The sequence below is a fragment of the Nelumbo nucifera genome, chromosome 7 (assembly GCF_055504915.1).
Source record: "Nelumbo nucifera cultivar China Antique chromosome 7, China Antique-T2T, whole genome shotgun sequence".
Taxonomy (NCBI): domain Eukaryota; kingdom Viridiplantae; phylum Streptophyta; class Magnoliopsida; order Proteales; family Nelumbonaceae; genus Nelumbo; species Nelumbo nucifera.
Window position 1 is genome coordinate 15,676,351 of NC_142655.1, and position 24,723 is coordinate 15,701,073.

A 24,723-nucleotide genomic window follows, 5' to 3' on the forward strand; every position below is an offset into this window, starting at 1 on the left:
ATATTTAGATGTGCCCCCAGGGGCACCGACGCCTATGTGCATAAATAAAATAAGAAGAAAGTGATGCACTTAAAACAGGGTAAGCAGTGGGTTGTGCCCTGATATTAATCTGACAGGTCCTAAGGTCATAATTCAGAGGCCAGTGGACCTGCAAACCCACTATGTGGGCTATATTTTTCATATAATTTTAGTAATTGGTAATGGGTGGTGCCCTGATTGGAGCTCTTGCACGGAGTGAGCAAGCAGGACGTGATGGAAAATGCAGTCATTTGCTGAGTTACTGATAAAAAACAATCTTAGTGATTGGTTTCATGATTATATGATGCATACATAGTTATTTATTTCATAGTCTTAAAAGGAAAACTACTATCCCGATCAGATCTGAACAGAAGAAAAAAGTAAAAAGAGAAGATAAAGAAATGTTGAAAGAAAAGAAAATAGAATTGACAATAGAATCAATTTTTTGATCAATAACAGAATTGCATTAGAAGACTTTTAAAAAAACAGTAATTACAAGAATAGGAGAGGTACATTTTCTTAACTCTCCCCAAAGAAATTTACTATTACAACTGAGCCCAAAACAATTGACTTCTCCAACCCCTTGTTTAGCTAGTACATCAGCATACCCATTTTCTGTTCTTTTAACCCAACTAAATTTCACATTTATATTTCGTGTCAGCCACTTGAACCTCTTCTTTTCATTATTAAAAACCCAGAAATCCTTTTCTTCCTTTTGAAACTACTCCACTACCAGCTTTGAATCTCCTTCTATAATCAGCTTTCTTAAATTTATGTCCTTTGCCTTTTGTAATCCCTCCTTACCCATTTGCTGTTCTTTTAACCCAACTAAATTTCACATCATTATTTCATGTCAGCCACTTGAACCTCTTCTTTTGATTATTAAAAACCAAAAAATCCTTTTCTTCCTTTTGTAACTACTCCACTACCAGCTTTGAATCACCTTCTATAATCAGCTTTCTTAAAGTTATGTCCTTTGTCTTTTGTAATCCCTCCTTAACAGCCATAACCTCTGCCCTTAAGGAGTCACCTACTCCAATTGGGCCAGAGAATAGACCAGCAATTTTGCCTTCACTGTTTCTAAACACCCCTCCAATACCAGATGGACCTGGGTTACCTATACTACTCCCATCAAAGTTTAGTTTCATGTAGTCATTCATTGGTGGAGACCAAAGAGGGCTTGCAATGGGGTCTGAGCTATCCACTTCCTTCCAGTTTTTCATGATATCACCTTTTGAGAAATTTGCATAGATCTCCATAGACTTTACCTAGTGTACCACTCTAACCATAATGGTTTCTATGATTGCCTCTCTATTTTCTTTCCTTGTCTGAGAATTTTCTTGAATTCCTTTCTTCTCAAATGGTCCATCTCACCACAACCCTTATATTTTTCCATAACACCTGTCCCCTTTTCTTTGGCCACCTAAAAAAGTAGAGGCAAACAAGTTTTGCACATTATGTAGGGGGCCTACACCCAAACAATGAGAAGACCACTCCCAAATGTATTCTACAAAGGGGCATGAAATTAATAAGTGAAAGCAAGTTTCTCCATTAGCCTTACACATAACACATTAGTGAGGGGATAAGCGTAAATTAGTTCTTTCAGTTTGGAGTAAATCGCAGGTATTAATTCTTTTTAGGAAGACTTCCCCACAAAAACCTCCAACTCTTGGAGGGATGGGATTACCCCAAACCTGCTTCACAAGAAAAGGAAGTGCTAGTGAAAACAAAAGGTTGAACAAGAGCCTTAAAGAAAGAAGTCAATTATGGTGAATGGGTTGTCTTCGGACTTGTCATTATTTTATTTTAGTGAATGGGATAGTGGATGACTTCTTTTCGGCTTTGAGAGGAACCAAACAAGGAGACCCTCTTTCTCTTTTTCTGTTTACCTTGGTTGCAGAACTGTTGGGGAGGCTAATCTCTAGAGCATATTTTAGGAACCTAATTAGGGGGTGGAGAGTTGGGAGGGAGAATGTACCACTTACTCACTTGCAGTTTGCAAACGATACAGTTCTTTTCTATGAAGGTGGGGATCTCAATTGGATTAGGAGTTGGAAACTCACTATTCAACTTTTTGAGCAAATGTCAAATCTTAAAGTAAATTTTGAGAAAAGTTGTATAGTAGGGGTTAATATGGGGGAAGGGGAGATTTTGGAGTGTGCCGATATATTGGAGTGTGTAGTGTCCAACTGGCCCTTAAGTTACCTTGGCTTGCCTTGGGGAGATAATCCACGAAGAGGGGGGTTCTGGAATCCAATAGTTGAGAAATTTGAGAAGAGACTTGCCTCATGGAAGAAAAATTATCTTTCTCTTCGAGGGAGAATCACCCTAATTAGGTCTGCTTTAGCTAACTTGCCTGTTTACTTTTTGTCAGTGTTTAATGCCCCGACAAGAGAGATTTCCTTTGGGAACTAGGGGAGGAGAAAAGCCACCATAGGGTTGGGTGGGAAGTGGTGTGTAGGAGTAAGGAGGGAGGCCTTGGCATTGGGACCATAAGGAAGAGAAATTTGGCTTTATTAGGGAAATGGTTGTGGAGATTCTCACTAGAAAAAGAAAACTTGTGGGTTAAGATAGTGGGTAGTATTCATGGGCTTATAGAGAAAGGATGGGACTCTAGCATTTTGGCAAAGACTACAAGGGCATCTCCATGCATAGTTTTCAAGGTGCCAAGGCAAGGCTAGGCAACTGGGGGGGGGCGCCTTGTCGCCTAGGTGATGGATTTTTTTTAAGTGAAAAATACATATCCTAGGTAGTTCCCTAGGGTCCATAACCATCTTTCCTTAATAACTATCTATAATTTTCTAACTTCATGTTTATGTCTAGAGAATCAACATATTTATGAGGACTGAACCATCTTTCCTTAATAACTATCCAGAAATTTCAAAAAATATGGGGACTGAACCCCTATTTTTGTTATAGGAAAAAGAAGAAAAGAAAAGGTGGAAGAAGACGAAATGTGTTGATTAAACAAAACTTTAAGTTTTTCCCTTATTGGTTCAAATTCTGAAGTCTTTGAGGGTTCAATACAGCAGTTAGCAATGTTTGTTTTGATTAAACCCTAACAAATAAGAAAATAATAAAAAGAAATTAGTTTATAAACACAAAAAATGGTTAATAATGTCTATTTTATAATTATAATCTCAAAAAAAGTAACAATATAAAAGTATTTTATAAGACAGTATTCAAAATTGCTAGACGACTGGGCAAGCCGAGCCTCCAAGGGCGCCTTGTCGCCTAGGCGTTGCCTAGACGCCCGCCTTGACAACTATGTCTCCATGGAAAGCAATCCAAGCTATTTTGCCTCTGTTTTCTCCTTGGATTAGGTATGATTTGCACTCTGGCCACCTTATTAAATTATGGGAACAAGTTTGGATCGGAGATTCTCCTTTAAAAGAACAATATTCGATTTTCTTTGCCATCTCTACCTTCAAGAGTCAATCGGTATCTACCTTCCTTGTACCATCTAACTATACCTCTAGGTTAGGTTGGAATTTGGGACTGAGAAGAGATATCAGGGACATAGAATTGGACAATACCTTATCCCTATTATCCATCCTTGATGGGGTTTTCTTGGAGCCAACAAAGGTAAACGTCAGTATTTGAACTCTCTCTTCCTCTGGTACCTTTACTTGTGCTTCTTTCTTTAAATCTGTAACACACCTGGCTGTTCCTATTGGTTTGTCTTTCCCTGTAAAAGAGGTGTCGTGTCAAGCTATTCCTACGGAGGTGGAAAGCTTTTGTTGGGAGGCCTTTCTGGAAAGAGTTAATATAGGAGATTTGCTTCAAAGAAAAAGGCCCAATAGATGCTTGTCTCCTCAATGGTGTGTCCTCTGCGAAGCTGTTGGTGAGTCTGGGTTTCACTTACTAATTTCATGTCAATTTGCAAACTTTATTTGGGAACAGTGTTTTAAAAGCGCAAAAAAGGCACAAGGGCCATTTTGCGCCTGAGGTGCAAGGCGAGGCGTGCACCTTTTTGAGGCAAGGCGTACAATTTAAAAAAAAGCTAAAAATTCAAAAAAAAAGCAAAAAAAATAAAAAAAACTATAAAGCATAATATTAATAAAAAGTATAAACTTATGTTTTAAAATAAATGTTTTAAAAAACCTATTATTTAAAATTAAAATACATAAATATAATATGTAAAGCATATTCAAATGAGAATTTAAAAATGAAATCAAACGTATAAAACGTTTTCAAGCATATAAAACCCACAATCTCATTTTTTTCTCAATTGCATCAAGTAGCTAATGTGACATTAAATTCCTAATTCTACGAGCAGCCTTTGTGCCACGCCCCTCAAGGCAAGCCCAAAACAAGTCCATGTTAGGGTCTTAAATTCTTAGTTTTCACACAAAAAATAATAATTTTATAGTTTTAATTGCTTTTAAGAAGATATTTTATTAGGACGAATGAATGGACAACATTACCAAATAGGGGATTTTCGAAGCTTCAGTGAGCGAGCGAATGTTTGGGCCAGCCTCGAGGGGCGTGGCACGGGGGTCTGGGGGCGGAGCTCTCGACCTAGCCGCCAGACTCAAAAAAAAGGAAAAGGCGGCAAATTTTCAAACGGCGCACACTTAGGCTAAGGCACAAGGCGCACCAGGCACATGCCTAAGCATGCCAGGCATGCACCTTTTGAATGGGCTGCGCCTAGGCGCGCCTTTTAAATCACTGTTTGGGAATGGTTTACTTCTTTGTTTGGGTGTAAGTGGAACTCTCAACCAAATGTGCAAAGCTTGTTTACTTCCTCTCCTTCTAACTGGCCAACAAAAAGGGCAAAGATTATGTGGAGATGTGTTAGGGCTGCAGTGTGTTGGTCTATTTGGGAAGAAAGAAACTTAAGGATCTTTGTAGAAAAGGAGAGAACTGTGGAAGCAGTGATAGAAGTGGTTCATGTAAGGGTAGTTCATTGGCTTAAAATCTTGAATTTGTTTGCAGAAATTTCAGTAGATGATCTGATTAGGAATTGGAAGGAAATTGCAGATTCAGCCTCAGTTAGGAAGGTTTCAAGCTCTTATTGGACCCCCCCTGGCTTTACCAAACTGAATTTTGATGGCAGAAGCATGGGCAATCCAGGGCCTTCTGGAATAGGGGGAATCATGAGGGATGAAAAAAGGAATGTGATAGCCATGTTTTCTGGCCCAATTGGAATAAGAGACTCTGAGACTGACCAGAGAGCTTTGGAAGGGGTTCAAAGGGCTAAGGACTTGCACATAAACAAGCAGATCATAGGAGACTCTTAGACTGAAGTGAACTGGTTAAAAGAAGACAACTCAAGACTTATGGAGCTACAACAATGAAAAGAGGAAATACAAATGGTTGACCAAAGACATGGAAGTTGGATGCACATGGATAAAGAGAAGTTCAAATTCTTTTGCAGATGGTTTAGCTAGACAAGGGGTGAATAGGAGTTCTGTATTTTGGGCTCAGTTGTAATTGCTTTTGTATTTTGGGTGTTTAGTGTCAATTGTGGGGAGTTAAGATATTTTAGCCCCCCTTCTATGCAATTTCACTCCTCAATTATTTAATGAAATCTCTGCTATTGATAAAAAAGAAGTCAATTATCAAAATGGGTTAGGGAACACCTCATTTAGGGTCCGTTTGATTCATTGGAATGGGGTTTGGAATTGGAATTTGAATGGTCCATTTTGATTCCAACCATTTGGTTGGGCAGAATTGGAAGTGAGCATCATCTCCCCCTCCCTTGGAAATGAGAATCCATTCCAGCTGACTCTGATTCCCCATCTGAACCAAATAGGCGGGACGAATAGACCGTTCCAATTCAGATTCCAATGGATTTCGGTTCCGATTGGAATCTGATTTAGGGACGAATAGACCATTCCAATTCAGATTCCAATGGATTTTGGACCCTTATTTTATTAGGGTGGCCTAAAAGTAGATAAAATCATAAAAGGACAGAATTATCCCTGCACACATAACAAGACAATTTACAAGTTACAATACTCTTCCTCAAATTGGGTGACTGGGTCATAAATGCCTATCATTCCCAACTTGTTAGATAACTTTCTATGGTACAGGACATTTGCACCTTTTGTAAATGTATCAGCTAATTGCTCCTTATAATTTAGATGCAGTGTGTACACTTCACTCATATCAGGTTTCTCCCTTATGAAATGCTTATCTACCTAAATATGTTTGGTTCTGTCATGAAACACTGGATTAACAGCTAAATTGATAGCTGCCTCATTATCAACAGTAAACCCATCTTTCCATGACATGGGACTAACTACTTGCTTCTCCAAGTGACTAGGTTACCTTCCACAAGAGTGCAGTAGCCGGTTGTAGTTCTTCTGTCATCCATAGATTTTGCCCAATCAGCATCAGTTTACACTATGATCGGTAAACGGAATACCCTGACCAGGATGCCTTTTTAAATACCTAAGTGTGTTTTCTGCAGCTATAAGATGATATGGTTAGAGGAATACATATGATGACTTAGAACCCCCCACAATGTAAGCAATGTCAGGCCTCATCATAGATGGATACGACAACCTTTACACCAGCCTCCCAAACTGTCTAACATCTGGAATAGTTTTTCCTTCAGTTTCTCCCAATCTATGATTCTTCTCAATAGGAAACAAGGCATCTTACAAGTCAAATCTTTTATCTTAACCATAAAAAAAATGATGAACAACAATGGTATCTCTAGATGTCATGTCAAAGGAGCAGAAATGAGAATGGCATGATGAATGACAAAGACGCCTTTAGGTGTGGTTGTTGAGGATTGTGGAAAGGTTATAGACAGAGTATAGTTAAGGGCTTGCTTAGTTTGTAGATTCATCGGGTTAGGTCCTGATGTTAGCTATGTTGCAAATGAGCTTCAATTGAATGGAGATAGCTTGGTTTCAATAAAGTAGAAGGTGAAATGCAGGCTTTTTCCTATTAGTGTGCAAAATAAGGATGGAGCAGAAGTGTTGTAGGGAGATGGGAAGCTCACATTACCACCCAGAACTGCGCTTAGGTAGATGATCTCCAATGATTGGTCAGGTGATGTATACCAGGATAGAAGTTGTGTTTTTTTTTTTTTTTTGAGAGAGAGAAAGGTAAAGTAATATATTATACAAAGAATAAAACCATATCTGCTCAACAAGGATAAGTGCAGTGCCCAATCAAGAACTCTACATCTTCTAAATTGTATACCCTGTGTGCATAGATACAAAAATAGCTCCATAAATACAAAAAGAGCTATATGGCCTATTCCTGAATCGTCTGTGTTCCTACCGATGAGTACATCCTACCACAAAATCCTTTACATAAATTTTCCTTTGTAACAAACTTATTTTCAAACAGCCTTTTGTTTCTTTCCATCCATATCGTCCAAACCACTATAGCTGGTCCTACTCCCCAAATAACCTTGCCTTCTATAGAAAGACCTTTCATTTGCAAGCTCTGCTACACTGCTAGTGGATTTTCTGGGAAACAGATGTGAGCTTCAAACAGACCCAAAACTTTGCCCAAAGGATTCAAGCAACTCTACTGTGGATCAATAGGTGATCTGAATCTTCAGAAGCTTCCCCACACATTATGCACTTGCTAGGCAGCACACTCAGCCCTCTCCTAGCCAAAACCTCTGCTGTCAAAAACTTGCCCAACACTGCCAGTCTGCCGCCCATAATAAAAAAACAGCTTTTGGAGGGGCTGCAGTATTCCACACTACAGCTTCTGGGAAATCCACCATCTTTGCCTCTATGAGCTTATTATAGAAGGATCTCCCTGTGAAAATTCCTTTTTTATCCCACTTCCAAATTCTCTTATTCCTACTCATGAAGCCTGGAGTTATGCCAGATAGCTGCTGCATCAGCTCCATCCACTGCTCAATCTCTCAGTCATTTAGATTCCTTCTAATCACTGGACACCAAACTGCTGTATCTCCTACCCAAGAGAAAGCCTCAGTCCAGAATTTGTTTCTTTAACCATCACCCACTGTGTACCTGATTCCTTTTCTGAACTCCACAAGAGCGTTTTGAATTCCTTTCCACACGGCACACCCATAAGACATTCTTCACTCTGCTGGCCCCCAGCTTGAATTACCTGCATCATATTTAATTAGAATAATCCTTCTCCATAAAGCATTAGGTTGTTCGTTCTACCTCCGAAGCCACTAGGCATGACAAGCTACATTGAACTTTCTTAGCTTCCTCACCCCCAAGCCCCCTGCTTTCTTTGGACTACATACTTTGTTTCACTTGACCAGATGCTGTTTAAATTCATTCTTTCATTCTTCCATCCTTCTCAATCATCTTAGACACTCTGGCTGGAGTGAGGACCAGGATATATATTTTGTCTGGATCAATATCTTTAGAATTCCTCTTCATTCATGGTGTACCCAGACTTTTAGGGTGATGGGTAGTGCATGTGGTAAATTTAAAAGTTATTGTTTTCATAGCAGATGGGAATAGTTACAGTATGCTCGTTTGTTGGTGGAGACAAAGGATGTGCAGTCTATTCCTTCGCATATTGACTTGTTATTTGCAGGTATGATATTCAAACTACGAATTGTGATAGAAGGTGAAGATCCAATATTCCAACTTTGGGTTGTGGTGTGCCTTCCATGGTGTTGAGAGGCTTTGGTGGAAGTGAAGGGAGAGTATGTTCAGAGAAGCTGGACAGTCATAAAGGAGGGAAGTGGAGAAGAGGGAGCATCGAAAAAGGACAATGACACAGTGATAATTATAGAAGAGGGGGTGATGGTGACAGGTGGGCCTACATATTGCTCGGGAGTTGATAAGTAAGAGCATCTTGAAACATCATCACAAGTTATGAACAAGAAATTAAAGGTTTTGAGCCTGGGAACTGAAGGGCTTTATTTCAGATACTGGGCTGAGTAACTGGTGGGTTCACAAGGTCCCTCCTTTTAAAGAAAACCAAAATAGGAAGCTTCCCCCAAATTTAGACCGAGAAGTTGGTTTGATGCTGAACCTTAAAGGTGATAGGGACCGGGTTGTTAGGGGGTGGATGCAATTTCATCATTGGGACTTGATTGTGTCCTGTTCAATTTAGGGGGGATGGATGTTTCTATTCTTTTGTTGGCTGCTTTTGTTGTGGTTTTAAGGGGGTTGAGGCTGGTTTTTGGAGGGGAAGATTGCTTCTTTTTCTTTCAGGTGATTGCTGATCACCTTCCCTTGTACTCTTCTTTTTTCTAATACAAATTTTCTTTTATTACCAATTATCTTTTATCTTTCCTCTTTATAGTTTCTATAAGAATGGATTAGATTTAATGCTTACCTTTCTGTCAACACACTGTCTACAGCAAGTCTATTTTGGGACTGGAGGAACTATGGGGGATGAAGAAGGAAATATCAGATTAAGTTATTCATGATGAGTGGGTACTCAATTCCTTGAGTGATAAGTTACTAGCACCATTGCAGGGATTAAAATTAGCTGCTGAGAACAGGTTAAGCTACTTACTGATTGAGGGAGACTTCAGGTCGTCATTTCATGGCTAAAACAGGGTAGGATGTCCCATAGGTGTCAGATTTATTGTTAGAGAGATCATGTCTTTGAGAGAACTGAACTGCTTATTCAGCTGGGTCCTAAGTTGTAATGTTACTGCTGACAGTTTAGCCAAATCAGAAGCTTCTTGTTCTGATTTAGTTTGGGGCTGTCTGTCTGGGACCAGGGTCATTATTGTAATCAGTCTCATAAATTTTTTTATCAGTAAAAAATTTCATTAAGAATTCATGAATTTAGTACAGTCATTAAAGGAATTTCCCACCCCACATTACACCATACTACAACTTTGCCCAAAACAATAGAGGCCTGTCAACTCCCTGTTTTTCTAATACACCTGCCATCCCATTGGCAGTCTTTACCCAGCTGGAAGTAGAATTAAGCCTCTTTGCTAGGGTGTTGATTTCTCTGAAGGCATGTTTTGTACATTAGTCTGATTCTTGTGATTGGCATATTCCATATCAGATTACCATTACTCTTATTGAATATTCCATGTCAGATTATGTCAGCTTAAAGCTGTTTTTTACATTAGTCAGACTCTTGTGATTGGCATTTTTTTCTTGACGAGGAATGAAATTCGGAATCATTAATTATCAAAAAAATGTTAACTTTAATATCTGTAATATTGATCAAGAAAAATTGTTATAAAATCAATCCTTAATTAGCATTTTTCTTCCAGTTTTTGGCATTCTTAGGAATTTTTTTCATCTTCTTACTGTCATGCTATTAAAAAGTGATCAACTCCACCATAACAGCTCAAAATCACTCTAAGAAAGGAGGACAATGTTCCAGAGAAGGCACAATATAGTGAATACTTCTATGCTGGTGGGTTGGTGGAATATGTCAAATGGCTAAATTCTGATAAGGTATGCTTATGGGATCCTATCCTTTTTGCAAAACCATTCTTGCATAGCTCTTCCATTTTTTTTTTACATTCCCCCTTTTACTAATGTTCTGTTTGGATGAATTTTTTTAACTATTCATTTTTCCTCTAAATATTATAGCACTTAAATTGACTTCAAAAATGGTTGGCAATTGTTGCACCCATTTTGTTTTCTTAAACAGAACTAGAAAATTAATACTTGAAAAAATGAAAAAAGTAAATGTTCATCTTTCTTTATTTTTGGGGACTTGATGCACACGTTGGGCTTGCATTCCTATCATCTAACTTGTGCTTATGAACAACAACATCATAACCCTGAGTCATGTTGGGTGCCATTGCCAGGAGGTGAGGATAATGACATGGCTTCAAGGTCTGGTACTCTAGTTTACATTTTAATAGTTTATATTCAAGATACACATTACAATCAACAATTCCAGGAGTCTAAAGCATGCAGATATCATGCGGTAACTTTACTAATATTACATGAAACAGTGTTTGAGCTTCCAATCTACTAAAAATTCCTTAAAAGACGCATCGAATTGGTGTTATTTCAATGAGTTTAATAGATCATTAATAGATCAATCTTATGGTTTTCTCTTACCAAGAAATAATTTAGAATATATAAAATAAATTATTTTTTTTCCTAAAAAATTAAGAAATTCACTTTTAACTAAAATTATTCTTATTTCAATGGGTTTAATAGATCATTGATGGATCCAAATTCTTGCAATGAAAAGATTATTTTTTATAATTTTCAGACGTTTAGCGGTGGTTATGACTGCCACTACAACTTTTATCAGCAGTGCTGCTATAGGTCCTCATTGGCATCATGCTGTTCCACTTGGGCCACGCGGGTTCTTCATAATAATTATGACCCATCCCTTTAGCCAATTTAGCTTTTAATACAGGATCATTCAAGTCAGGTTTCTTTGTTATTGGGATAGGTGAATTTTTATGGATCCATCCCCTGAAGGAACTGGACATGATAATTTTTCATCATCCGGCTCGTGCCACGTGTCCATGCATTCAGATACTGATATGATACACCCTGTATCAGGCGTATCATGTTGATATTTTGATCCTTGGTCACCACTTTTATGAAACCGGTTGATTGGTTATCAGTTTTTTGAGGTATCATTTCCTTTCCAGTATCATAGACTGATAGTTGGGCTCTTATTTCTTATAATTCTTGGAATTTTGAAATTTCACCACCTTATAACCTTTCAAAATGGAGGGCCAAAAAACTAATTCAGATAATTCTGCCCTGTAACCGGTTCAAAAGGGGAAATTAGATCCAACAGTTATTTTCTTTCCAAAGGCACCAAACTGATGATGGTAGCTGATTCCACAAAATTTTGCCCTGTGGGTTGATTCCCCAGTTCTCCCTAACTGGATTTGCTCTAACTGGCATTGTGAAGTCTTGGAAATGACCAACAGCCTGCCCAAGAGGTTAATGCAGTAGGCCTATATTATGTAAGAGGAGTTGCAGTGCAGCAATCAAATTACCATTATTGGTTAAAAGAAAAAGATCTTACTGCCATTATCAAATTTATTTTGGTAGTAGTCAATTCTATGGCTTATTAATGTGATACATGTTTTTATTGACTGTGCTTTGTTTATCTATTCTTTTTTGCATATGCTCCAACTAATTTATTTGTCACAAGATTTGAATATTCCAGCAAGTTTTTTAACATCCAGAGTGTTCAATTTAATCTGAACTTTTTTTAGCCTTTTCTGATGGTGTAACGGCTGTTTTTTTAAATCCAGAATCCACTTCATGATACTGTTAGCTTCAGAAAAGAGGTAGATGGAACCACAATTGATGTAGCCCTTCAGTGGTAATTATTTGGATCTACAGTTTTGTTATATATTTATGAAATCTAAACTTTCTACATTCCTCTTTGCAATGAGAATATTGTTTGTGTTTCATATATCTATGTAATTACTTTGGTAGCTATTTTTTATGCAACTTATATTCTTCTTGGGACATCAGTAACACTGCATATTTTTTGATAATTAAAAAAAGTTAAATTAAAATTGTAAGAAGTAAGATGTAAGCTTTATGCACGCTCTGTGGTCCAAGGAAAATATAACCATTCCAATAAAAGCCGCAAAGCACTCACACCCAAGGGGTTAAGAAATAAGTACCACATGAAATAACCATACCCTTCTTGCACTTAAAACCACAAATGTAATCCAAGTCCAAGCAGAAAGCCAAAGACCTAAAAGAAAAGAAAACACCAAGTCATCAACACTTTGACAGTAAGGCACTGGTGGCCTTGGATAACACATAATGTTTTTGTTTGCATTTGTCTCTGACAGTTTCTGATTTCTCAAATTCAATACCATCAATTGTCATATCATGCCATGTGTGCCCTCTTCAATATATCGTTGCCTGAATGGGTTGAATCTCGTAGCCATGGTTTAAAATGTCAGGAAGTATTGGAAATATTGGCTGACATATGTTGGTGTCGAGACCAACCAATAGAGAATTTAAGATGAATAAAAGATGCATTTTGTCAGTCGACATTTTATCTATTTCGATCAAATGTCTACGAATTTGTCTTAATACCACATGCGCACAGTGCACATACACAAAAAAAAAAAACTGTAAACTACCTATTATATTGAACTAGATCTCAGCATATTCTAGGTAATTACAAAATTGAAAAGAAATAAAATAATCAAACTTAAAATAAAGAAAGAAGAGAATAATATCTTGGGTAGTAGACGAGATTATAGTAAGGAAAAGAGAAGTAGGGTTTCTATTTAAATACCTGGACGGATGAAAGTGTAAAGTTTAGGGCTTTATATATAGATATCAGTGAGTGAATTGATGCATTGATTGTCTTCTTTTTCCTTCTTAATCAGGTGCTCAGATGCATATTCAGATACAATGTTGGGATATGCGAACAGCATAAGAACAACTGATGGTGGTACTCATATTGATGGTATAAAGGCTTCGATAACAAGAACTCTCAATAGCTTAGGAAAGAAGTCAAAGATTATCAAGGTGTTCCCTTCACTCATATTCAGTAGTTATTTGCACAGATTTTGAAATCTTTATTTCTATGTATTCAATGAAATCATTTGTTACCTATAAAAAAGGTATTAAATGATTCCTGCGGGTTTGCATGGGTTCCTTTTCCTGGTATTTGAACATATGACTACCTAGCCATAAAATTGGAGTTAATATGAGCTCATTTTATTGTCCTCAGGTGGTGCGACCATGTTTTCCCAAGCAAGTAAAGATTTATAAACTACTCTATAGCAGTTGACTATAGAAAGAATAAGACAAAATTTGGAGACTGTCAACCACCTGTTCCTACATTGTAAATTTGGAGATTGTCATCCACCTGTTCCTACTTCTTAACTAAGAAGTTTTTTCAATGTCCAAGTACTGACATTGATCTAAGGACATTGTTCAAGTTTATGTTAAAACCTAAAATTTTTCTCATTTTAGCAGTTTTCATGCTTTTGGGTAAACCATCTCTGAAATCCCCCATATTTGGTCATCCCCTATGAATCTTTATCAAAATTCATCTCAAAAACCATAGTTTTAAGAATTTTGGTACTTACTCCTATAAAGGACTTTTTTCTTCTTTTTTGTCAATATCCTTGTCATTATGCCTTCAAATTTAGTTACCCCACACAATATATTGTCTTAAATATATCTACAAATTATCAATTCTATCTTTAAAAATTTAGTTTGGATTTTTTATTTTTCCATGGTCCCAAGGAACTTTACAAATTTCCATGATTTCACCTAGAACCTTTCCTTTGCCAACCCATTCTTTTTTTTTATGAATATTGCCAACCCATTCTTAAGCATAGCCATTGCCACGTCGGAACCGCATGAGTTAACCGGGATGGAGCACGGTCCGCCAAAATCGGCAAAGGTTAGGTGCTATTGATGGAACATGGTAAGCCCATCTTTCTCCATATGGAAGTGCTGCAGGCACATAGAGGTGTGGGTAGAGGAAGCCTCAAAAAGTGAAGGCCGAGCTGTAGGTCATGTGACCTGCACCGGTAAGGTGGCTGACTGGGTTTTCTCCTTGATCAAAGCAGATCAGCTCGCCCCATTGGTCGGTCGAATCGGGCGGGCCCCTGCCCCGGAACGTTGAATGAAATAGGTGGCCCTGTCTTTAATGCAACCTTTTTGATATGATAGGCCCGATCCCTTCCCCCTATCCCCCCTAAATCCTATTCTTGCCAGTTAATATCTTGGTCTTGGAAGGGGTTTAAGGGATGGCGAGCTTGATGAGGTTTACAATTGTTTGGCTTACTTTGTACATAGTTTGTATGTGTATTTCTAAACCTGATAGAAGGATTTGAGTTCTACATTCCAAAAGCTCATTTTATTCTGCTTCTTTCTTCAATTCTTTTTGTTCCTCAGTCCTATTCTAGCCAGTTAATATCTTGGTCTTGGAAGGGGCATAAGGGATGGCGAGCTTGATGAGGTTTACAATTGTTTGGCATACTTTGGACATAGTTTGTATGGGTCCTTCTAAACCTGATAGAAGGATTTGAGTTCTACATTCCAAAAGCTCATTTTTAGCTGCTTCTTTCTTCAATGCTTTTTGTTCCTCTCCTCAACCCCTGTTTTTCCCATTTATTGAAATCTGGTGTAGGCCTATCCCCCCTAAGTCAGTGATTTTTGTTGGGATGTTTACTATGGGAAGTTAAATACTGTGGATAACCTTCAAAAAAGAAGACCTTCCTTTGTGTATCCCCGAACTGGTACATCCGTTGCAAATCTAACAGTGAGAGTTGTTACCACCTCTTGATCTCCTGCCCTTTTGTTGTAGGCATTTGGGAATGGTCTTTTTCCTTGTTTTGGTGTAGGTTAAACTTGTTAATGGAGATCAACAATCTATTTAACCCGAACACTTTTGTATGACAAAGGAAAAGAGTTTGTTGGTGTTTGGATAATGTGTAGTTTTACACCGAAAATTGATGTAAACTCCACTCACGGTAGAGTTTTACATCGATTATTGATGTAATTACAACATTGATAAAATTGGTGTAAATATTTACATCGATAATTACACTTTTTAAAGTTACAACGGTTCACTCATTTAAACCTATTGGTATTGAACTCCATCGATGTACTATTACATCAATAAATATTTGCACTGAAAACAAATGCAGACTTAAGTGATTTATAAAACATTATTTTGAAGACTCTTCATGATCTTTGTATAGATAATTCTCCAAAGTAAATAGTTGGTGATCTGGCATCTTATATTTATTGCATTTATGAATTTCTAATTATTTTTTCAATAGAATTTATTAATTCCAATGGACAAAAAACCATTGGAATAATTTTTCCCCTGGGCTTATGGCACCTTTACATCAAAATAATTACAGAATTCATTAGCGTGATGCTATGATACCTGGATACTTGTATAAGGGTGCCGTATCGTGTTGGATACTTCAGTTTTTAGTGTAAATTTCATATCCAATACTGTGTCCTTTCTGTATGTGTATAGCTGTGATTCAACAAAGCTACTTAACTCAAATGAAATATGCATTTTTCTTCTTTTAATCAGTAAATGTAAAGTTTTCTTCTTTTCTATGTTGCATCGAAATACATATTAAAGGGTCAAGTATTAATGTTGCTCTGTGTGTCAACAAAATACATATTAAAGTGTGTCTGTTTTTGTAATACTTGGTTTGCTGCATTCCAGGAAAAGGAAATTAGTTTAAGTGGTGAACATGTAAGGGAAGGATTGACATGTATTATCTCAGTCAAGGTTCCAAATCCAGAATTTGAAGGACAAACAAAGGTGCTGGCATTCTGATGTTATTTCCATGAATTAATCTCTATAGGGTCAAGAAAAGTCAATATAGGGTCTTCTCTCATTTCCTCAATTCTCAAGTGCTCATTCTTATTTAGTGGATATTCTGTTTCATTATTTGAAAGACAAGATTGGGAAACCCAGAAGTGCGAAAGGTGGTTGATCAATCGGTGCAAGAGTATCTTACAGAGTATTTGGAACTGCATCCTGATGTCCTTGATTCAATTCTTTCCAAATCACTGAATGCTTTCAAGGTATCCTTGTTGAAATGCTTGCTCCTTTTTAGTGTCATGTTTATGTTGGTTTTTGAAAGAAAACTATGAAAGCTAACCGCTTGTTATTCATTTAAAAAATATTTAAGCCTAATATTTAATAAAATGCTCTCTTTAGTCAGTTAGTGGCCCATCTTCACTCTTATTAATTTATTGTAAGATTTGGATATTTGTTATATACTGTTTTTTTTTTTTTAATTTAGGCAGCTCTGGCCGCAAAGCGGGCAAGGGAGTTGGTGAGGCAAAAGAGTGTCCTGAAATCGTCTTCTCTTCCTGGAAAGCTAGCTGATTGCTCAGCTACAAATCCTGAGGAATCTGGTATCTTCTATTTGCTTATTGTTTTTTAATTCTTGTTTTGAACTTCATGGTTTGCATCACTTGTAATGCATAATACTTATTACAAGTTAACTGCTCTATTATCTTTCTTTACACTAATATGCACTTTACCTCAATTTGGAAGTATGGCCATGGCATTCAGTTGGATTAATGTTTTGCAAAACTATTATCTTCTTTACTTATTAGAGATAAACAAAATCAAATAGTTAGCAATTGAGAGAAGAGGTGAAGATTAAAGACTAAAAGAACACAACTACCAATGGAGAGAAGAAGAAATACATTACTAAGAAAGGAGATAATAGTTACACCACAATGGCTGTATTTGGATTGTGGGAGTGAAACTGGATTTGAATTCCATTCCTTCTTGATTCCTTCGAATTGTATTGATTGCCTCCCAGACATCATTTCAAATTCCATTTGAGGCCAAGATAGAAATATGCCTTTGTAACCTGTGTGTAGCCTGATTTTACATCATCTCGATCTCATGTACTCTGTTTTCTCAATCAAGTTAACCTCTTTTCTGAAAAATTCCATTTGAGGCCTAGGATTTGTTTATTTTTTCTTTCCACAAATTCTTCTTTTTTGGTGAACAGGACCCATAATGCAAACTTTGGTGTTATGGTTAATTTGCAATTGTTATTCGTCTCTGATCCAAATGCGGCATATTTGTTGAATCTTCTTAGATCTACATTTTTCTAGCTCATTTACCAAGAAGTTTCTGGATCATAGCGTAGTTTTTACAAATTATTCTAAGGTTCAATGATGTAGGACTTATAAGACATTATGGGTTGAGTTAGTGAGACTCCACCTCTTAGGTTGTGATTACCTGCACAATTGAGGGATCTGAGGGACCTTGGGGTTAGAGACACTGCTAGGTTGGTTAGATTCTTAGCTCTACAGAGAACTCATTAAAAATGATTGTGTGGTATGCCAGTTTGATGATAGATGGTATCAACTAGGGAAGCACAGGGTTTTCTTTGAGAGTTTTTCTTTTCAAGGGACCTTGTATCTCACTTCCATGTTTTTAACAATTGTGTTTAACATTTCAAATTCTTTATAGTATGATTTGTTAATATGTATTGCATTTATATACTTCTGAAGGGTCAGTGCTGTAAATTAAACTTTAAGAGTGTCCATGTAGTATCTGGTGTCACATTGAACACATGTAATTGGGAATGAAGGGAATAATCCGATATTTACACAAGAATCCTCTTATCTGATCCATAATTAGGAATGCAAGATGGCTATCTTGGAAATTTTATTAGCCCCATTCTGGGTTTCATTTTCTATTGATCAAGTTCCATCCTCTTTCTTGAGCATGGGCCTGCCAGCATTCCAAGAAGGGGTAGATCACCATTTAGATATGGGACCCGTGATGTTATTAGGAATTCTTGTATCCCACTCTTCAAGGTGGAACAAGGAATTCCATTTGCCCTTGTTGTTTTTGAATGTGCAAAAGTAGTTTATCGATTTCTTGTTTTAATTTTGGGAGTGTAGTGTGGTTTTTTTGTTGGGGTAAGGTTGACCAAGGCGGGAGGAGGGATCCCTAGAGTTCTTTGGTTGTTGATTTTCTAGAATTCAAGTTATTTTTGTAAGGGCTATATATTTGTATTATGACATGGAAATAGATATTTTTAGGATGGAGACAAATTTAATATTTCAGTTATTTTTGGTTAATGCCTTGGTATTTCAATTTGATAAATGTAGTTATTACTTTCAAACTTCTGCAGAAATATTTATAGTTGAAGGTGATTCAGCTGGTGGTAGTGCAAAACAAGGTCGTGATAGACGCTTTCAGGTAATATTTTTATTCTTATTCTAGGCAGTTAAGCATTTTTTTTCAAGGTTTTTGGTCCGAGCTGGACTTGGTGAGCGGAACCAGGACTTGTATCTATGTTTTATTTGGGTTGTGTGAGTTGATACAAAAGATCAACTCTGAGATTCTCATACATGATGACCAGGAGGGTCCTTGGTCATTGTGCCATCACCTCAGAGGGCTTAGATCCTTGCCATCCAGAGTGAATAGCACATTCAGATGAGTCCAAATTCATATTTCTTTCTTTCTGTAGCCTTACTAGTGGATGCTGGGCAGGAGTCAGCTATCATATTAGATGTCTGCCCTCTGGGATACTTCATAGTTGTTGTCTTTGTATTATGTTTCTTCATCTTTTCAATTGTGATATCTTATGAGGTGTTTGGCCCTCATGTATAACTTACAGCCATTTTCGTTTCTATTTTTCCTATTAAAGAAGTTACTCAGTATTTGATAAAGGGTTATCCAAATTCCTCTATACTCTAGATTCATGCAAGACCTGTTTTTCTTCATTTTTAATACCTTCTTTTTTCTGTGACTTACTGATTTTGAAACATCTAATCTATATGAAAAAGAAATTTTCTTATTTCTGATATGACTTAGCATGCCTTTTCTGGTGTAGGCTGTTCTGCCCTTAAGGGGTAAAATTTTGAACATTGAAAGGAAGGATGAGGCAGCTATGTACAAAAATGAAGAGATTCAGAATCTTATTCTTGGTCTTGGGCTTGGTGTGAAGGTGCTGCTATTTCATGTTCTCTTGTTAGTTGAACCTGACTTATTTCACTAACTTGGGTTTATCCTTGATTTAGGGAGAAGATTTTAAAAAGGATGCCCTCCGTTACCACAAGATCATCATCCTAACAGATGCTGACGTGGATGGGGCTCATATCCGCACTCTTCTATTGACATTTTTCTTTAGATATCAGGTATATGGTGGAGATTCATTACTTTTTCATCAGTTAATGTGTTCATTAGGTATCATCTGAATGACTTTGTTTCATCTTTCAATACAGAAAGCACTATTTGAAGAAGGTTGTATTTATGTGGGTGTTCCACCCCTCTATAAGGTATGCCCTCAATTCTTGGTTCAAGTGAAAATTTTCATTTTTATTATCTAACTATGTTGTTATTACTGTAACCATCAGGTTGAACGGGGTAAGCAAGCACACTATTGCTATGATGATGCAGAGCTTAAACGTCTTCAGAATAGTTTCCCTTCAAATGCATCATACAACATCCAGAGGTTCAAAGGTAAGACTAAAAGTAAACAGTTATTTTTGGGAATTATCAGCCTGAATTTTAATGCATGTGACAATTAGCATCTCTGATGTATATTTGTTGTTTATTGATAATATAGGATGGGTAGGGGTCCTAAAACTTTCAGATCTGGTTGTGGGCTTTGTAGGGTGAAGAAAGGTGATTTGGATGATTAAGGATGGACAATATAGGTAGAGAAGTACATAGACAGCTTACCGTCTATCAAATAATTAGCAAGAAATGAGAAAAAGAGAAGTCTTGCTGTTAAGAGTAAACAGTAAGATAGATTGCTTTGAAGAAGAATTAAATGAGGGATACTCGGCTACAACCAAAATGTCACTAAATCAAACTTTTATTCGTCATTTCAAATCTTTTTTCAACTACAATGACATTATTTATAGACTCACCATAAGAACTTGGATCTCCCTTTATAGACTCCAAGTTCGTGTAAGAAACCAACCCAAAACAACTTTTAATCATGGTTTGCAATTTTGATATCAATGGACATTTGGCCATGTGGAGATGGGGAAATTCTGAGGATACTTGCCTATTGTTGCTAACAGGATTCAAAGTATCAGTGTTGTGTATTGTATCGGTAAGTTTGGATATGGATACATATTGCGCTATGCTTTGGATACACATGGATATGGTGCAAAGAAATGGATACACTTGAATATGTAGGGGAAACTCTTTCAAATCCCGCAAATACATCAATAATAATAATTCTAAAGTTGAAATAACTATGAATAAGGTATAAACACATAAGAAATGTAAACTTTCAGAGTTTATATGAAGAGATACATTACAATCAACAATACTGGGAATATAGAAGTTTAAGCTTCCAATGTACTAAAAGCTCACTACAAAACAGATTAAATTGTTGTAAAATCAATGAATTTGATAGATCATTAATAAATCCATTTATAATCCTTTCCTGCAATGAAAACTATTTATAGGTAAAGGGATGAACTGAAATAAAAGTGGAAGAATGACCAACCTCCTTTCTTTTGAATGTTTTTCCCCCTGAAGAGGTCTCCCAAGAATAGACCTGCTCATGGGCTGAGCTTCAGGCTCAGCTTTACACTATTTTGGGCTCAGGTTTCGAGCTGGGCCGATTCAAATTTTGGCAAAAGCTAAGCCTGAGCCTGGCCCATGAACATGTCTACCCAAGAAGTAAAGAAAAGAGAGGCTTAAAGGAGATGCCCATGCAAACAAACTTCTTATGAGGCACCTTTTCTAATTCTCTTTCAATTTCTATGAGAAAAACACAGCATCAGTTGTAGTTTATGATAGACTAGGGGATTTTTCCCATTCGCTCGTTCTTTTTCCCTTCTCTGTAATCAACTAATCACTCCTCTTTTTCTATGGCCAACCCCAGTGCTCTAGCTTTTCTTTGCACCTTGACAAAGGAGTTAGTTGTTGCAGGGATATGTACTTATCATTACATGTTTGATATTTAAAATTTTATCCCACCATTTTCAAAGACAACATTGTTGGGGAAAAGTACAAGACCGTTGTGCTGTAAAACGTCATCCAACTCATTTCTTCTTTCTGAAATATTTTGCTTCCATTTCTTACTTTCTTTTTCCTGTAATTCTCTAGCCTTGGGTCTTGCATTGATGTAAGATGCACCATTTGTGGTTTGCGAAATACTTGTACCCTAACCACAATAACCAGAGAAAATAGTAGTTTGTAGTGGTGGCAGTAGTGATGATGGGGAAAATGTACTTGTCTAGTTTCCACCCCACTGCGATCCTACCTACGCTAAAAAAAAAGTATAAGAGAATATAAATGACTTGCTGCAATATCATGAAGGACTCATCCCACATAAATTAAAAGAACTTAGTGTCATTCTCATCAAAACAGTATGCTACCTCATCAATTCAGACCATCAATCTTGAGTTGTCATGGTTGTCATTATTTCAGGCTATTAAGGAAAAATAGGATAAACGTGATAAATTCTTTTACTTGATGAAGATGGTCTTACTTTTATTATTGCAAACAAAGTGAATCAGTGCAATCTTTTGTTAGAAGTGTCATATTGAATTTTAGATAGCTCTGAAGTAACGTGCTTTTTTATTGGTTTTCATAATGTGCTTTGGTAGGTTGTTAAAATTTTGCAGCTTAGCAAGTTGTATTGTTAAAATTATTCAGTTTGGATTTAGGTAGGACTAGTATTACAAGCTAAACTATTGTTTTTGTTGTCTAAAAAGACACGTATGCACTTGTGTATATGCATGTACATATATATGTATATCTCAATCTTACACCCACCTGTCTTTGTAAAGGCTTAGGAGAGATGATGCCTGCACAATTATGGGAAACAACATTGGATCCAGAGAAGAGGCTTCTGAAACAATTAGTAGTTGAGGATGCTGCTGAAGCAAATGTGGTTTTCTCCTCCCTCATGGGCTCCCGTGTAAGTGTTTTTGCTCTTTTTTTAATGTGTCTTGGTAGTCTAACAAATCATTGATACCAGGTGACTTTTCCACCATTTTTATAGCCAATGCCCATGATTTCTTTCAGGTTGACGTTCGGAAGGAACTCATACAGCAGTCTGCAAAGATGGTTGACGTGGATCAACTGGATATATAGGCATTTATTCGAGACCAGGTTTAAGAATTCCACCATGTATACAGTTCAAAAGAATGGTGAAATAGAAACCTCTGGTTTGTTTTTCATTTCTCAAGGCAGAGGCTTTCATTGGTGTATTAACGGTTTTTTCATTTTTTTTTTCATTTTTCTTTTGCAAATTAATGTCTGGTGCTATTACAAGGCACCTGATAATTCATTTAGTGAAATAGGTCTATTGGGCTCATTGAATCATGATGTAGTGAAAGAAAATTGCATCCTTTCCAGGTGTTTGTCAAATGACATTAGAACTTGATGCATCTTTTCCAAGGAATGGTGTCTATTCTCTCTTTTGCTCAATGTAAAATTCCTACTAATCACCTTTATTCATGTGAAATTGAGAGCCACGCGCTTTACAATTTTTTTCATGTGTTTGGTACCATTGCTATTTCTGCCTAAAACGTTTTGGATTCATAAATACAAAATGGTTCTCACTTGTCATATCACATATGAGAGTCGCTTCTGTCAGAATGATTATATATCTATATAGCACCCCCTGGCCAAGTTTGCAAAGATTGAATGATACATATTGATTTTTGACATAGTTTATGAGTCACTTATAGCGCTTAAAGAATATTAACTGTTATATCAGATTTATTTATAAATTTTATGGGAAAAACAAATAAGTACGTAAAATTTTCCTATCTCATACTTGCCTGGGGCAAGAATATTTCAGTATGATGTTTCTACAAGTAGCCATTCACATGCATTTTTAGGGTATCTCTTTCAATTATGAACAGCCTCAAATAATGGTTGTATGTCAATTGGCCTTAAAGAAAAAAAGTTGTCAATTTATTTTGATAAACCAAAACATCAGGTAGAAATAATATCATTCGACACTTTGAGCCTTGCTTATTGTAGAAAATGATTGATTTGTTTTGTTCAACGTTTTCGAACTGCCATTGACCCGGACAGTTGGACCATTCGGCCTGGGAACCGTCCAGGCAATCGGTTTCGTTTTATCCCAAACCTGGAATTTGGTCAAAAACTGTTGAATAAGTCAAATAAACCGTTGACCCAGGCCACCAATCCGTTGATCTATTCAATGGTTTTTTATTGTTTTTTTATTTTTTAATTATCTTTTAATGTTTTTAATTTTGCTGTCAGAACAGGCCATTTGTTCGAATCGGATGGTCGGACTGTTGACTCGGAAACTGATGCCCAAAACGGTTCCATTTCCTGGTCGTTTTTTAAAATGTTGATTTTGTTTGTATAGACCCATGAAACTAAAAGAAAAAAGATTTTTTTAAACAAAAAAAAAATCACATTAGCAAAAGCAATTGTTTCTGTTTAAAAAATAAAAAACTGAAAGACATATCTATTTAAAGCACTGAAGTAGTATTTGAGCCATGGTTTTGAAAACTGGACTGAACCTGGCAGTCGGACTGTTTAACCTGGGAACTGGTTATGGGTCCAGGTCTGGTTTTGGATCCCAAAACTGTCCGACTGGGTTTGGACTGGACAGTCAGATAATTTGACCCAGGAACCGCTGGCCAATGCGGTTCCATTTCTGGTCCGGTTTTCAAAATTATGATATGAGCAATTTGATAATGCCATACCATCAAGTATCAAATGGTCATTGATATGCACTGCTTATCATTTCCAGCTCGCCCGGCCCAACCCATACCTTAGATTTTTTTTATCTCATAAAAAATAGGGAGGTCCCTGTTACCTTTAATTTTTGGGGTTAATTACTTAGATATACCTTACTTTAATATACATTGTGGTTTACAAAACTACTTGAATATACCTTATGAAATGACCTCACTTGACACAAATAGGCGCTGAATTAGTGAAACATTTTGGGTATGCACTGAATCTAATATTTTACTAATATTCCAATTTTGCCCCCATTGTCCTGTTTCTTTAATCTCTCGTTCAGTAGATGTTACTTTGCATCATAACCTCATGGTCTCAGTTGCCTAAAAGCACGTATACAAGATCCAGGCCAACCCCAGGGCCCAATAATCAATTCAAGCAATCAAAATTTTCCTCCACCATGTATTTTTTATTTCTTTTTTTCGCGCTAGGACCCAATATGGTGATGGATCTTTTGACTATTTGAAGGGATTTTCTCCGAGTTGTGATTAAACCTGTTCATGGGCTTTAATTTTTGTCAAAATTTGAATGGGCCCAGTCCAAAACAGTGTAAATTCAAACATAGAGTATGGCCCGATAGGTCTAGTTGGGATCTCCTCCTAGCAAAAACCTATTCCGACATGTTCCAATAGAATCTGTGTT

General features: G+C 36.8%; 1 protein-coding gene across 1 annotated transcript in view; it reads left to right on the forward strand.

Moving 5' to 3' along the window:
• The window catches only part of LOC104607778 (DNA gyrase subunit B, chloroplastic/mitochondrial-like), a 42,140-nt gene extending 19,388 nt beyond the window's left edge, over positions 1–22,752 (forward strand). Inside the window, exons 9-21 of the mRNA XM_010273473.3 lie at positions 10,245–10,355; positions 12,140–12,210; positions 13,244–13,385; positions 16,063–16,161; positions 16,299–16,427; positions 16,649–16,763; positions 18,512–18,579; positions 19,217–19,330; positions 19,404–19,520; positions 19,608–19,661; positions 19,740–19,845; positions 22,140–22,270; positions 22,378–22,752. Of these exons, the coding sequence (XP_010271775.1) occupies positions 10,245–10,355; positions 12,140–12,210; positions 13,244–13,385; positions 16,063–16,161; positions 16,299–16,427; positions 16,649–16,763; positions 18,512–18,579; positions 19,217–19,330; positions 19,404–19,520; positions 19,608–19,661; positions 19,740–19,845; positions 22,140–22,270; positions 22,378–22,446 (1,326 nt within the window). The 3' untranslated portion in view covers positions 22,447–22,752. The remainder of the gene's footprint in view (positions 1–10,244; positions 10,356–12,139; positions 12,211–13,243; positions 13,386–16,062; positions 16,162–16,298; positions 16,428–16,648; positions 16,764–18,511; positions 18,580–19,216; positions 19,331–19,403; positions 19,521–19,607; positions 19,662–19,739; positions 19,846–22,139; positions 22,271–22,377) is intronic.
• Positions 22,753–24,723: the final 1,971 nt, after the last annotated feature.